Genomic DNA, 15,706 nt, shown 5'->3' on the forward strand with positions numbered 1-15,706 from the left:
CCTCTTAGCCACAGGGCTAAAGTGCAGTGTGAAGGCGCCTTCTGAGGATGGGATTTTACCTGTTAGTCTTGACCAGGTACAAGGAAGCCAGCCCTCCATCCTTATTAACAACAGCATGTAAAATCCCATTTTCCATGAGGACAGTACCATCATCCTACGATAGAACAACATTCAAACTAAGATTATCAACTGAAAGCGTCAAATAAAAGTGACATTTTTATCAAACAATGGAAATAAAGAACTATTCCCATGAATCAAAATGAAATGTCCTAGCTATGTAGTGTATATTACCTGAACCTTGACAGAGACCAGAGGGGCAGGTTTGGTAGCAGTGGCATCACAGACAGAAACTACAGCGACACTGGGGACTGTCACCAGGGCTACAGAATAACACAGGAATAACACTTATTTTCACAACGGCAGACGGAGAGATACGGACATGCAGGGACATGAAACAGGTCTAACATTTTACATTTTTAGTCATTTAGCAGACGCTCTTATCCAGAACGACTTACAGTAGTGAATGCATACATTTCATACTTACATTTTTTTTTTTTCCCCGTACTGGCCCCCCGTGGGAATCGAACCCACAACCCTGGCGTTGCAAACACCATGCTCTACCAACTGAGCCACACGGGGGCTCAGTTCAACTATGCATCACTAACAGTTCAACTACGCATCGCCTCTAAATAACTTACGAGTTGAAATGTGAAAGAACAAAACCATTGTATTGTGTTTTGAATAACTGCACTGTGCCAATGATCTGTGAGAATTCACACTATAATAGTCAGTAACCCTACCGAGGCATGGTTGTTGGTGTTCAGGAGCGCCCCCTGCCAGCGGGAGGACCTCGGTGCGTTCCCAGGGCAGAGTGTTGAGGACAGCAACGGAAGTGTCTGTACTGTCAGTGTTTCCTGTCTGGGTCGTAGCCCCTTTAGACACCAGGGCCTCGCAGGAGACACGCAGCAGTCTGGTCCCCGTGGTGCGGATGTCTGAGAGACACGGAGGGAGGGGGGTGGGGGGGGCACGTACACAGGAATTGGGGTTCGCACTCCACATGGAATGGTTTTAAGTTTGTGATCTTTTCTAAAAAAACAAAGAAACTCTCTGCTATTGTCATTATGGTCTTTTTTCCTTTACCTTGATAATATACAGCTGTTATTTACCTTGATAATCTCAGTGCTGTTATATACCTTGATAATCTCAGTGCTGTTATATACCTTGATAATCTCAGTGCTGTTATATACCTTGATAATATACAGCTGTTATATACCTTGATAATCTCAGTGCTGTTATATACCTTGATAATCTCAGTGCTGTTATATACCTTGATAATCTACAGCTGTTATATACCTTGATAATCTCAGTGCTGTTATATACCTTGATAATATACAGCTGTTATATACCTTGATAATCTCAGTGCTGTTATATACCTTGATAATCTCAGTGCTGTTATATACCTTGATAATATACAGCTGTTATATACCTTGATAATATACAGCTGTTATATACCTTGATAATCTCAGTGCTGTTATATACCTTGATAATATCTCAGTGCTGTTATATACCTTGATAATATCTCAGTGCTGTTATATACCTTGATAATATCTCAGTGCTGTTATATACCTTGATAATATCTCAGTGCTGTTATATACCTTGATAATCTCAGTGCTGTTATATACCTTGATAATATCGTAGTGCTGTTATATACCTTGATAATCTCAGTGCTGTTATATACCTTGATAATCTCAGTGCTGTTATATACCTTGATAATATACAGCTGTTATATACCTTGATAATATCTCAGTGCTGTTATATACCTTGATAATATCTCAGTGCTGTTATATACCTTGATAATCTCAGTGCTGTTATATACCTTGATAATATCTCAGTGCTGTTATATACCTTGATAATCTCAGTGCTGTTATATACCTTGATAATATACTGCTGTTATATACCTTGATAATATCTCAGTGCTGTTATATACCTTGATAATCTCAGTGCTGTTATATACCTTGATAATCTCAGTGCTGTTATATACCTTGATAATATACAGCTGTTATATACCTTGATAATATCTCAGTGCTGTTATATACCTTGATAATATCTCAGTGCTGTTATATACCTTGATAATCTCAGTGCTGTTATATACCTTGATAATATACAGCTGTTATATACCTTGATAATATCTCAGTGCTGTTATATACCTTGATAATATCTCAGTGCTGTTATATACCTTGATAATATCTCAGTGCTGTTATATACCTTGATAATCTCAGTGCTGTTATATACCTTGATAATATCTCAGTGCTGTTATATACCTTGATAATATCTCAGTGCGTCCTCTACCACCATCTCTATACAGGTGCCAGGAATCACATCATGGAACTGGTTCAAGAGGAGCTGCCTGAAAAACAAAACACAATTGTAGAGTTGTTGTCGTTTAGTAGTGTTGAGGGCCTAGGGACATGTCAACGTTTTAGTAGAGTGTTGAGGGCCTAGGGACATGTCAACGTTTTAGTAGTGTTGAGGGCCTAGGGACATGTCAACGTTTTAGTAGTATTGAGGGCCTAGGGACATGTCAACGTTTTAGTAGAGTGTTGAGGGCCTAGGGACATGTAATACCAGGTTAAGGAATGTGTGAAATAATGAATGCCATTGTTCGTGTGTGTGTGTGTGTGTGTGTGTGTGTGTGTATGCGCCCACACGCGGGGATTTTAGAGGAAACTAGTCACAGTGTGATGTCTGTGCAGAACAATAAAGAGCTCCGTTAGCTAAATACTGAAACCATATGTCATTCCTTCACCTAATTCAACGCTATCGAACTCTAGATGCTAATTGTTTATCTATTTTTTTTGTATAATATGTGTCTGTCCATTTAGAGAACCTGACTTCAAAAGCAACCCCAGAGGCTAAATGTCTATATCTTTATGTGCTGTGGCCTTTACCTCCAGAGGATTTGTAGCTGTTGGGAAGGGTACTGGAAAGTCTTATCCAGACACAGAGCCAAGCTGCTGGCCACCTCGACGTCATGGAGCAAGGTCTCACACTGCCGATTCCCTAGCTTGATCTGGAGACACACGTGGGTTGGAAAAAGTGGCAAACTCTTGTCATTAAAAACCCAGTAAAAAAACAGTTAGTAACTAATAAAGTCAACGTAGAGTCGGAGATCCTATCCTGGTCTCAGATGTTTGACATGAACGTTACCATAGAGTTGGCAATACGGCACAAACAGCTCTAGAGAGGCTTTGAGAAGCCCAAATTAGGCCCCACCTGTGCCTGTGTGGTGTAGGTGCCATTGTGTAGTTCTAGAAATAGTTCTCCAGTCCAGGTACACAGAAGAGAGGAGTCCGCCTCAAGTTCAGAGAAGAGCCGGTCAGGACTGGACATCTGGACCCTAGGGGTTAAAAACACGTTAGTCAATGATGTATATAAACACGTGTATCTATGCATGGTTACAGTGTAACAAGTTATGTCCTGAATACAAAGTGTTATGTTTGGGGCAAATCCAACACATCACTGAGTACCACTCTTCATATTTTCAAGCATGGGGGTGGCTGCATCATGTTATGGGTATGCTTGTCATCATTAAAGGACTATGGAGTTTTTGGGGATAAAAAATAAACAGAATACAGCTATAAATAAGCACAGGCAAAATATTGACTCAGTGATGTGAATACATATGTAAATTAGATATTTCTGTATTTAATATTCAATACATTCGCAAAAAATGTCTAAAACCATGTTTTCACCTTGTCATTATGGGGTATTGTGATGTCATTATGGGGTATTGTGATGTCATTATGGGGTATTGTGTGTAGATGGGCGAAGAAAAAACTATCTATTGAACAATAGAACCACTTTAAGCCAACGGCCACTGACATTTGATTTTGTAAATAAAAATAATCTGCCAAAAAGTAAAGTCCTGCTCCTTCCCTGACTTTTCCTAAATGTTTGTATTTTACAGTGCTCATTTGTCACAATTTTGAAATCACGAACAGAAAATCATTTTTTTCACACCTATTCCTGACTTAACCTTCTAAGACAATGTGCTCTAGGACATTGGTACTAGAGGTCGGACGATTAATCGGCATAGCCAATTAATTAGGGCCGATTTCAAGTTTTCAGAATAATCGGTAATCGGCATAATTGTCATTATTACAAATAATATATATAAAAAACGGCCGATTAATCGGTATCGGCTTTTTTTGGTCCTCCAATAGTACAGCAAATCATTTCACCTGTGCACCTGGCTGGTTATATTATTAGTATTATATATTTACTATATAATTGGAATATATCATCTGTAACTGGACTTCATGAATTACTATGACTCTATTACTAATCTACAAATACAGTGGATCAAATGGATTTTGAGTTGTTTGTAACTTGCTGGTGCACGATATCTAAGGAAGTCTCGAGGTTTTGGTTGCCTGAGGTAGAGTATCTCATGATAAGCTGTAGACCAAACCATCTACCTAGAGAGTTTTCATCTGTATTTTTCATAGCTGTCTACATACCACCACAGACCGATGCTGGCACTAAGAACGCACTCAATGAGCTGTATAAGGCCATAAGCGAACAGGAAAATGCTCACCCAGAAGTGGCGCTCCTAGTGGCCGGGGACTTTAATGCAGGGAAACTTGAATCTGTTTTACCTCATTTTTATCAGCATGTTAAATGTGCAACCAGAGTGAAAAAAATCTAGACCTCCTTTACTCCACACACAGAGACGCGTACAAAGCACTCCCTCGTCCTCCATGTGGCAAATCTGACCATAATTCTATCCTCCTGATTCCTGCTTACAAGCAAAAATTAAAGCAGGAGGCACCAGTGACTAGATCAATAAAAAAGTGGTCAGATGAAGCAGATGCTAAACTACAGGACTGTTTTGCTAGCACAGACTGGAATATGTTCTGGGATTCCTCCGATGGCATTGAGGAGTACACCACATCTGTCATTGGCTTCATCAATAAGTGCATCGAGGACGTCGTCCCCACAGTGACTGTACGTACATACCCCAACCAGAAGCCATGGATTACAGGCAACATCCGCACTGAGCTAAAGGCTAGAGCTGCCGCTTTCAAGGAGCGGGACTCCAACCCGGAAGTTTATAAGAAATCCGACATCAAACAGAAATTGAAATTGATGAACCATCAAACGGGCAAAGCGTCAACACAGGACTAATATCAAGTCGTACAACACCGGCTCTGATGCTCATTGGATGTGGCAGGGCATGAAAACCATTAGACTACAGAGAAAAGCACAGCCGAGAACTGCCCAGTGACACAAGCCTACCAGACGAGCTAAACTACTTACATGGTTGCTTCGAGGAAAATAACACTGAAACATGCATGAGAGCACCAGCTGTTCTGGAAGACTGTGTGATCACGCTCTCCGCAGCTGATGTGAGTAAGACCTTTAAACAGGTCAACATTCACAAGGCCGCTGGGCAGATTACCAGGACGTGTGCTGTGAGCGTGTGTTGACCAACTGGCAACTTCACTGACATTTGTAACCTCTCCCTGTCCGAGTCTGTAATACCAACATGTTTCAAGCAGACCACCATAGTCCCTGTGCCCAAGAACACTAAGGTAACCTGCCAAAATGACTACCGACACGTAGCACTCACGTCTGCAGTCATGAAGTGCTTTGAAAGGCTGGTCATGGCTCAAATCAACAACATCATCCCAGAAACCCTAGACCCACTCCAATTTGCATACCGCGCCAACAGATCCACAGATGATGCAATCTCTATTGCACTCCACACTGCCCTTTCCCACCTGGACATAAGGAACACCTATGTGAGAATGCTATTCATTGACTACAGCTCAGCGTTCAACACTATAGTGCCCAAGAAGCTAAGCTAAGGACCCTGGGACAAAACACCTCCCTCTGCAACTGGATCCTGGACTTCCTGACGGGCCACCCCCAGGTGGTGAGGGTAGGTAACAACACAAACGCCACGCTGATCCCCAACACATGGGCCCCTCAGGGGTGTGTGCTCAGTCCCCTCCTGTACTCCCTGTTCACTCATGACTGCACGGCCAGGCACGAATCCAACACCATCATTAAGTTTGCCGATGACACAACAGTGGTAGGCCTGATCACCAACAACGACGAGACAGCCTACAGGGAGGAAGTCAGAGACCTGGCCGTGTGGTGCCAGGACAACAACCTCTCCCTCAACGTGATCAAGACAAAGGAGATTGTGGACTACAGGAAAAGGAGGACCGAGCACGCCCCCATTCTCATCGACGGGGCTGCAGTGGAGCAGGTTGAGAGCTTCAAGTTCCTTGGTGTCCACATCACCAACAAACTAACATGGTCCAAGCACACCAAGACAGTCATGAAGAGGGCACGACAAAACCTATTCCCCCTCAGGAGACTGAAAGGATTTGGCATGAGTCCTCAGATCCTCAAAAGGTTCTACAGCTGCACCATCGAGAGCATCCTGACTGGTCGCATCACAGCCTGGTATGGCAACTGCTCGGCCTCCGATCACAAGGCACTACAGAGGGTAGTGCGTTCGGCCCGGTACATCACTGGGGCCAAGCTTCCTGCCATCCAGGACCTCTATACCAGGCGGTGTCAGAGGAAGGCCCTAAAAATGGTCAAAGATTCCAGCCACCCTAGTCATAGACTGTTCTCTCTGCTACCACACGGCAAGTGATACCGGAGCACCAAGTCTAGGTCCAAGAGGCTTCTAAACAGCTTCTACCCCCAAGCCATAAGACTGCTGAACATATGGGGCGGCAGGTAGCCTGGTGGTTAGAGTGGAGGGGCGGCAGGTAGCCTAGTGGTTAGAGTGGAGGGGCGGCAGGTAGCCTAGTGGTTAGAGTGGTGGGGCGGCAGGTAGCCTAGTGGTTAGAGTGGTGGGGCGGCAGGTAGCCTAGTGGTTAGAGTGGAGGGGCGGCAGGTAGCCTAGTGGTTAGAGTGGAGGGGCGGCAGGTAGCCTAGTGGTTAGAGTGGTGGGGCGGCAGGTAGCCTAGTGGTTAGAGTGGAGGGGCGGGAGGTAGCCTAGTGGTTAGAGTGGAGGGGCGGCAGGTAGCCTAGTGGTTAGAGTGGTGGGGCGGCACGTAGCCTAGTGGTTAGAGTGTTGGGCCAGTAATCGAAAGGTTGCTAGATCGAATCCCTGAGCTGACAAGGTAAAAATCTGTGGTTCTGCCCCTGAACAAGGCAGTTAACCCACTGTTCCCCGGTAGGCCGTCATTGTAAATAACATTTTTATCTTAACTGACTTGCCTAGTTAAATAAAGGTTAAATAAAAAAATATATATAATCAAATGGCTACCCAGACTATTTGCATTGCCCCCCCCCTCTTTTACACTGCTGCTACTCTCTGTTGTTATCATCTATGTATAGTCACTTTAATGACTCTACCTACATGTACATATTACCTCAACTAACCGGTGCCCCCACACATTGACTCTGTACCGGTACCCCCCTGTATATAGCCTCCACATTGACTCTGTACCGGTACCCCCCTGTATATAGCCTCCACATTGACTCTGTACCGGTACCCCCTGTATATAGCCTCCACATTGACTCTGTACCGGTACCCCCTGTATATAGTCTCCACATTGACTCTGTACCGGTACCCCCTGTATATAGCCTCCACATTGACTCTGTACCGGTACCCCCCTGTATATAGCCTCCACATTGACTCTGTACCGGTACTCCCTGTATATAGCCTTCACATTGACTCTGTGCCGGTACCCCCTGTATATAGCCTCCACATTGACTCTGTACCGGTACCCCCTGTATATAGCCTCCACATTGACTCTGTACCGGTACCCCCTGTATATAGCCTCCACATTGACTCTGTACCGGTACCCCCTGTATATAGCCTCCACATTGACTCTGTACCGTAATACCCTGTATATAGCCTCCACATTGACTCTGTACCGGTACCCCCTGTATATAGCCTCCACATTGACTCTGTACCGGTACCCCCTGTATATAGCCTCCACATTGACTCTGTACCGGTACCCCCTGTATATAGCCTCCACATTGACTCTGTACCGGTACCCCTGTATATAGCCTCCACATTGACTCTGTACCGGTACCCCCTGTATATAGCCTCCACATTGACTCTGTACCGGTACCCCCTGTATATAGCCTCCACATTGACTCTGTACCGGTACCCCCTGTATATAGCCTCCACATTGACTCTGTACCGGTACCCCCTGTATATAGCCTCCACATTGACTCTGTACCGGTACCCCCTGTATATATCCTCCACATTGACTCTGTACCGGTACCCCCTGTATATAGCCTCCACATTGACTCTGTACCGGTACCCCCCTGTATATATCCTCCACATTGACTCTGTACCGGTACCCCCTGTATATAGCCTCCATATTGACTCTGTACCGGTACCCCCTGTATATATCCTCCACATTGACTCTGTACTGGTACCCCCCTGTATATAGCCTCCACATTGACTCTGTACCGGTACCCCCTGTATATAGCCTCCACATTGACTCTGTACCGGTACCCCCTGTATATAGCCTCCACATTGACTCTGTACCGGTACCCCCTGTATATAGCCTCCACATTGACTCTGTATCGGTACCCCCCTGTATATAGCCTCCACATTGACTCTGTACCGGTACCCCCTGTATATAGCCTCCACATTGACTCTGTACCGGTACCCCCTGTATATAGCCTCCACATTGACTCTGTACCGGTACCCCCTGTATATAGCCTCCACATTGACTCTGTACCGGTACCCCCTGTATATAGCCTCCACATTGACTCTGTACCGGTACCTCCTGTTTATAGTCTCGCTATTGTTATTTACTGCTGCTCTTTAATTATTTATTTCAAATAAAAGTAACAAGTAATTAAAGAGCAGCAGTAAAATAACAATTGAGAGACTATATATATATATATATATATTTATTTTTTAAACTGCATTGTTGGTTAAGGGCTGGTAAGTAAGCATTTCACTGTTGTATTCGGCGCATGTGACTAATAAAATTAGATTTCATTTGAACCCACATCAGAGAGAAATCCCTCTGAGCGGGAACATAAATACAATGCACCCTTTATGACTTTATGACTGTACTTCACTGTCTGATGTCTAGACCAGAGGGCAGCTGGCTCTATTTTATTGGTGGCTGTTAAGTCACGCTGGGTGTGTCTACCATGTACGGTGTGTGTGTGAGTGTGTGTGTGTGTGTGTGTGTGTGTGTGTGTGTGTGTGTGTGTGTGTGTGTGTGTGTGTGTTACGATGCGAGTGGTCCTGACCGAGGAAGTCCGTCTGTGTCCTGGACCCTGTCCAACCGGTCCAACATCAGCTGGGTGGGCCCTCCTCCTCCGTCTCCAAAACCAAACAGTGCTGCACTGTGATTGGCTCGTCCTTTGTCCTTGTTGTTCTTCACAGTGTTGACCAGCTGAGGAGGAATGAGGAAAGGGGCTTCAGTACCCAGACCTAGTACTTCCTGTAAGGGTCCGTTTACCAGACCTAGTGCTCCTGTAAGGGTCCGTTTACCAGACCTAGTACTTCCTGTAAGGATCCGTTTACCAGACCTAGTGCTCCTGTAAGGGTCCGTGTACCAGACCTAGTACTTCCTGTAAGGGTCCGTTTACCAGACCTAGTGCTCCTGTAAGGGTCCGTTTACCAGACCTAGTACTCCTGTAAGGGTCCGTTTACCAGACCTAGTACTTCCTGTAAGGATCCGTTTACCAGACCTAGTGCTCCTGTAAGGGTCCGTTTACCAGACCTAGTGCTCCTGTACCAGACCTAGTACTTCCTGTAAGGGTCCGTTTACCAGACCTAGTGCTCCTGTAAGGGTCTGTTTACCAGACCTAGTGCTCCTGTACCAGACCTAGTACTTCCTGTAAGGGTCCGTTTACCAGACCTAGTACTTCCTGTAAGGGTCCGTTTACCAGACCTAGTACTCCTGTAAGGGTCCGTTTACCAGACCTAGTGCTCCTGTAAGGGTCCGTTTACCAGACCTAGTGCTCCTGTAAGGGTCCGTTTACCAGACCTAGTGCCCCTGTACCAGACCTAGTACTCCTGTACCAGACCTAGTGCTTCTGTAAGGGTCCGTTTACCAGACCTAGTACTTCCTGTAAGGATCCGTTTACCAGACCTAGTACTCCTGTAAGGGTCCGTTTACCAGACCTAGTACTCCTGTAAGGGTCCGTTTACCAGACCTAGTGCTCCTGTAAGGGTCCGTTTACCAGACCTAGTGCTCCTGTAAGGGTCCGTTTACCAGACCTAGTGCTCCCGGTTAGGGGGGTAGGGGGTTAGGGGGGTAGGGGATTTGGGGGTTAGGGGGGTAGGGGTTAGGGGGGTAGGGGTTAGGGGGGTTGGGGGGTAGGGGATTTGGGGGTTAGGGGGGGTAGGGGTTAGGGGGGGGTAGGGGTTAGGGGGGTAGGGGTTAGGGGGGGTAGGGGTTAGGGGGATTAGGGGGATAGGGGGGTTGGGGGTTAGGGGGGGTAGGGGTTAGGGGGGATAGGGGGATATGGGGTAGGGGATTATGGATTAGGGGGTTGATACTCACATCCTCCACCTTCCCCTTCATCTCATAAGAGTTCCCTGGGGGAAAGTGGGTCAGAACCTGAGACCCATCCAGACCCTCCCAGAAGAACGTGTTGTGCTGCAGAGAGAGAGAAGGATTCATTTAACGCAGAGTTACCTAATGGTTACACTCGCAGGGAGAGCGAGAGAGAGAGAGAGAAGAGGAGAGGAGGAGAGGGAGAGGAGGAGAGGGAGACAGAGTGAGAGAGAGAGGAAGGAGAGAGAGAGGAGGAGAGGGAGAGGAGGAGAGGGAGACAGAGTGAGAGAGAGAGGAAGGAGAGAGAGAGGAGGAGAGGGAGAAAGAGAGAGAAGCAGAGAGAGAGGCAGAGAGAGAGAAACTCACAGGGAGAGAGAGAGAGAGGCAGAGAGAGGCAGAGAGAGAGGCAGAGAGAGAGGGAGAGCGAGCAGACATGCGAGGCAGAGAGAGAGGCAGAGAGAGAGAGAGGCAGAGAGAGAGAGAGAGAGGCAGAGAGAGAGAGGCAGAGAGAGAGAGGCAGAGAGAGAGAGAGAGAGAGAGAGAGGCAGAGAGAGAGAGATTCAGAGAGAGAGAGAACTCACAGGGAGAGAGAGAGAGAGGCAGAGAGAGGCAGAGAGAGAGGCAGAGAGAGAGAGGCAGAGAGAGAGAGGCAGAGAGGGAGAGAGAGAGGAGGGAGAAATAGAGAGAAGCAGAGAGAGGCAGAGAGGCAGAGAGGGAGAGAGAGAGAGAGAGAGAGAGAGAGAGGAGAGAGAGAGAGAGAGAGAGAGGAGAGAGAGAGAGGAGAGGAAGAAAGAGAGAGAGGCAGAGAGAGAGAGAGACAGAGGGAGAAAGAGAGAGAGAGAGAGAGAGAGAGAGAGAGAGAGAGAAAGAGAGAACTCACAGGGAAGGTGTTAACGAGGTTCCAGCTGAGTTTCTGAGTCAGGAATCGTGTGATGCCTGAACACTGCATCAATTGAGGGAGCTGGGCTGAGTAGCCGAACGTATCAGGCAACCAGAACTAGACGGTAAAAAAAAACAGGCCACCTTAGAGACACTTTATCTGATATGCCATACATACTGAAGCCACCTGATAGGAACATGTGATGTATGGATGGAGAGGTAAACATGTAGATAATACATGACTGGCGTTAATGTTCTACCTCTTTGCAGTAGTTTCCAAACTCTTGCTTGAAGAATCGCTGTCCCTCCAGGAACTGTCTGACCATGGACTCACCTGACGGCAGGTTTCCATCCTGATACAGAGAGACGGAGATAATGACTTTAAAATCTTAATATGACGCTGTTCATTTATTTTATGCCATTAAACGCATTTTCTTAGTTTGACCCTCTGAACCAGCCATAGTTCAAATTCAGCAGCCGATGCGCTAGTTTGACGAACACTTTACTAGCTAGCTACATTGGCTTGCAAAAGTATTCACCCCCCTTGGCATTTTCCCCATTTTGTTGCCTTACAACCTGGAATTAAAATCGATGTTTTGGGGGGGTTTGTATCATTTGATTTACACAACATGCCAACCACTTTGAAGATGCAAAATATTTTTGAATGTGAAACAAACAAGAAATAAGACAAAAAAAACTGAAAACTTGAGCGTGCATAACTATTCATCCCCCCAAAGTCAATACTTTGTAGAGCCACCTTTTGCAGCAATTACATCTGAAAGTCTCTTGGGGCATGTCTCTATAAGCTTGGCACATCTAGCCACTGGGATTTTTGCCCAAAACTGCTCCAGCTCCTTCAAGTTGGATGGGTTCCTGCTGGTGTACAGCAATCTTTAAGTCATAACACAGATTCTCAATTGGATTGAGGTCTGGGCTTTGATGAGGCCATTCCAAGACATTTAAATGTTTCCCCTTAAACCACTTGAGTGTTTCTTTAGCAGTATGCTTAGGGTCATTGTCCTGCTGGAAGGTGAACCTCCGTCCCAGTCTCAAATCTCTCGAAGACTGAAACAGGGATCCCTCAAGAATTTCCCTGTATTTAGCGCCATCCATCATTCCTTCAATTCTGACCAGTTTCCCAGTCCCTGCTGATGAAAAACTGTGGGGATGCTATTCTCGGGGTGATGAGAGGTGTTGGGTTTGCGCCAGATATAGCGTTTTCCTTGATAGCCAAAAAGCTCAATTTCAGTCTCATCTGACCAGAGTACCTTCTTCCATATGTTTGGGGAGTCTCCCACATGCCTTTTGGCGAACACCAAACGTGTTTGCTTACTTTTTTCTTTAAGCAATGGCTTTTTTTCTGGCCACTCTTCTGTAAAGCCCAGCTCTGTGGAGTGTATGGCTGAAAAGTGGTCCTATGGACAGATACTCCAATCTCCGCTGTGGAGCTTTGCAGCTCCTTCAGGGTTATCTTTGGTCTCTTTGTTGCCTCTCTGATTAATGCCCTCCTTGCCTGGTCTGTGAGTTTTGGTGGGCGGCCCTCTCTTGGCAGGTTTGTTGTGGTGCCATTTCTTTCCATGTTTTAATAATGGATTTACTGTAATTTCCGGACTATTAAGCGCACCTGAATATAAACCGCACCCACTGAATACTTTTTTTTTTAAATTTTGAACATAAATAAGCCGCACATGTCTATAAGCCGCAGGTGCCTACCGGTACATTGAAACAAATTAACTTTACACAGGCTTTAACGAAACACGGCTTGTAACAAAAATAAATAGGCTTTAACGAAACACGGCTTGTAACAAAAATAAATAGGCTTTAACGAAACACGGCTTGTAACAAAAATAAATAGGCTTTAACGAAACACGGCTTGTAACAGAGTCAATTCCTCACGCTGCTGTTTTTCTGTGGGATGTTCAAAGTTTCTGATATGTTTTTATAACCCAACCCTGGTCTGTACTTCTCCACATGGAGAGCTCCTTGGTCTTTATGGTGCCCCTTGCTTAGTGGTGTTGCAGACTCTGGGGCCTTACAGAACAGGTGTAGGTTTAGGTGTATATATATATATGTGTGACAAATCATGTGACACTTAGATTGCACACAGGTGGACTTTATTTAACTAATTATGTTACTTCTGAAGGTAATTGGTTGCACCAGATCTTATTTAGGCGATTCAAAGCAAATGGGGTGAATACATACAGTTGAAGTCAGACGTTTACATACACCTTAGCCAAATACATTTAAACTCAGTTTTTCACAATTCCTGACATTTAATCCTAGTAGAAATTCCCTGTTTTAGGTCAGTTAGGATCACCACTTTATTTTAAGAATGTGAAACGTCAGAATAATAGTAGAGAGAATGATTTATTTTAGCTTTTACTTCTATCATCACATTCCCAGTGGGTCAGAAGTTTACATACACACAATAGGTATTTTGTAGCATTGCCTTTAAATTGTTTAACTTGGGTCAAAAGTTTTGGGTAGCCCTCCACAAGCTTCCCACAATAAGTTGGGTGAATTTTGACCCATTCCTCCTGACAGAGCTGGTGTAACTGAGTCAGGTTTGTAGGCCTCCTTGCTCGTACATGCTTTTTCAGTTCTGCCCACACATTTTCTATAGAATTGAGGTCAGGGCTTTGTGGTGGCCACTCCAATACCTTGACTTTGTTGTCCTTAAGCCATTTGCCACAACTTTGGAAGTATGCTTGGGGTCATTGTCCATTTGGAAGACCCATTTGCGACTAAGCTTTAACTTCCTGACTGATGTCTTGAGATGTTGATTCAATTTAGCCACATAATTTTCCTCCCTCATGATGCCATCTATTTTGTGAAGTACACCAGTCCCTCCTGCAGCAAAGCACCCCCACAACATGATGCTGCCACCCCCGTACTTCACGGTTGGGATGGTGTTCTTCGGCTTGCAAGTCTCCCCCTTTTTCCTCCAAACATAATGATGGTCACTATGGCCAAATTGTTCTATTTTTGTTCATCAGACCAGAGGACATTCCTCCAAAAAGTACAATCTTTGTCCCCATGTGCAGTTGCAAACCGTAGTCTGGCTTTTTTATGGCAGTTTTGGAGTAGTGGCTTCTTCCTTGCTGAGCGGCCTTTCAGGTTATGTCGATATAGGACTCGTTTTACTGTGGATATAGATACTTTTATACCTGTTTCCTCCAGCATCTTCACAAGGTCCTTTGCTGTTGTTCTGGGATTGATTTGCACTTTTCACACCAAAGTACGTTCATCTCTAGGAGACAGAACGCGTCTCCTTCCTGAGCGGTATGACGGCTGTGTGGTCCCATGGTGTTTATACTTGCGTACAATTGTTTGTACAGATGAACGTTGTACCTTCAGGCATTTGGAAACTGCTCCCAAGGATGAAGCAGACTTGTGGAGGTCTACAATGTTTTTTCTGAGGTCTTGGATGATTTCGTTTGATTTTCCTATTATGTCAAGCAAAGAGGCACTGAGTTTGAAGTTTGAAATCAATTTAAATTACAGGTTGTAATGCAACAAAATAGGAAAAAACGCCAAGGGGGGTGAATACTTTTGCAAGCCACTGTAGTTGTATGACTGAATGATGAAACCACTTTACTAGCTTGCTACTTGTATGACTGAATGATGAACACCAGTAAGGTGCTTTTAAATGGTAAATTCAATTTTAAAATCCCTCCCAGATGGCTCTCTGGATAAAACCAAAGTTATTTGCATCTACTGCAAGGCTGAATCTTCACCGAAGTACATCGAGTCTTCGTTATCATTTACAAGCGAAACACACCATTACTCGTAACGACGGAGGACATCTTCAGTATGCTGGAAGAGTGAGAGGGATGGACAAGTCGACGAGCAGCAAGCTAACACAAAGCTATAGCCAACTGGATAACTACTGCTTGCAGGCCAGTCCACATTGTGGAGGAAGAAGGCTTTAGGGATATCATTCGGAGAGGATTGAACGAGTTACCCTCGAGAGCTCTGTGGAATTCATGACATTATTGGACATGTTTATGCTCTTTGTATCCATAGAGCTGGTTCTTTGTTTTTCTTATAGTGTGTGTGAGAGAGAATTTATGAGGCAGCATTAGTAGGTCTACTTAGTATTAGTAAGTTACAGGACTTTAGTATTGATTAATTTGTTTATGATGAATATGACATTAAAAACATTCTGAAACAGAATATTTTTGATGTTTCAGTCGATTCATGCCTATAACTCAACATTGCTTTTTTAAATTGAAACATCGATTAACTACAGAATTGAATGTGATTAATCAAAATTAATTATTTTAATCGTTTGACAGCCCTAGACTTTAATAAGG

The 15,706-nt window shown here is 44.8% G+C and overlaps 1 protein-coding gene, 2 long non-coding RNA genes and 1 other non-coding gene across 5 annotated transcripts in view; all 4 read right to left on the reverse strand.

The window, feature by feature from the left end:
• The window catches only part of man2c1 (mannosidase, alpha, class 2C, member 1), a 65,891-nt gene that overhangs the window by 29,671 nt on the left and 20,514 nt on the right, over window positions 1-15,706 (reverse strand). For both annotated transcript variants that reach the window (XM_029751987.1, XM_029751986.1), the window contains exons 9-18: window positions 11,651-11,743; window positions 11,392-11,508; window positions 10,518-10,613; window positions 9,256-9,401; window positions 3,274-3,397; window positions 2,949-3,070; window positions 2,322-2,407; window positions 801-992; window positions 292-380; window positions 60-154 (exon numbers count right to left, since the gene is read on the reverse strand). In XM_029751987.1, the coding sequence (XP_029607847.1) occupies window positions 60-154; window positions 292-380; window positions 801-992; window positions 2,322-2,407; window positions 2,949-3,070; window positions 3,274-3,397; window positions 9,256-9,401; window positions 10,518-10,613; window positions 11,392-11,508; window positions 11,651-11,743 (1,160 nt within the window). The remainder of the gene's footprint in view (window positions 1-59; window positions 155-291; window positions 381-800; window positions 993-2,321; window positions 2,408-2,948; window positions 3,071-3,273; window positions 3,398-9,255; window positions 9,402-10,517; window positions 10,614-11,391; window positions 11,509-11,650; window positions 11,744-15,706) is intronic.
• Window positions 567-641, reverse strand: trnaa-ugc (transfer RNA alanine (anticodon UGC)). The gene has a single exon. It is a non-coding gene; the product is annotated as a tRNA-Ala (tRNA).
• Window positions 1,135-1,374, reverse strand: LOC115192988 (uncharacterized). Its single transcript, XR_003878051.1, has 2 exons — window positions 1,274-1,374; window positions 1,135-1,166 (listed from the first exon to the last, which is right to left on the reverse strand). It is a non-coding gene; the product is annotated as an uncharacterized LOC115192988 (long non-coding RNA).
• Window positions 1,378-2,315, reverse strand: LOC115192987 (uncharacterized). Its single transcript, XR_003878050.1, has 2 exons — window positions 2,126-2,315; window positions 1,378-1,486 (listed from the first exon to the last, which is right to left on the reverse strand). It is a non-coding gene; the product is annotated as an uncharacterized LOC115192987 (long non-coding RNA).

This window comes from Salmo trutta, chromosome 4 (genome assembly GCF_901001165.1).
Source record: "Salmo trutta chromosome 4, fSalTru1.1, whole genome shotgun sequence".
Classification (NCBI taxonomy): Eukaryota; Metazoa; Chordata; class Actinopteri; order Salmoniformes; family Salmonidae; genus Salmo; species Salmo trutta.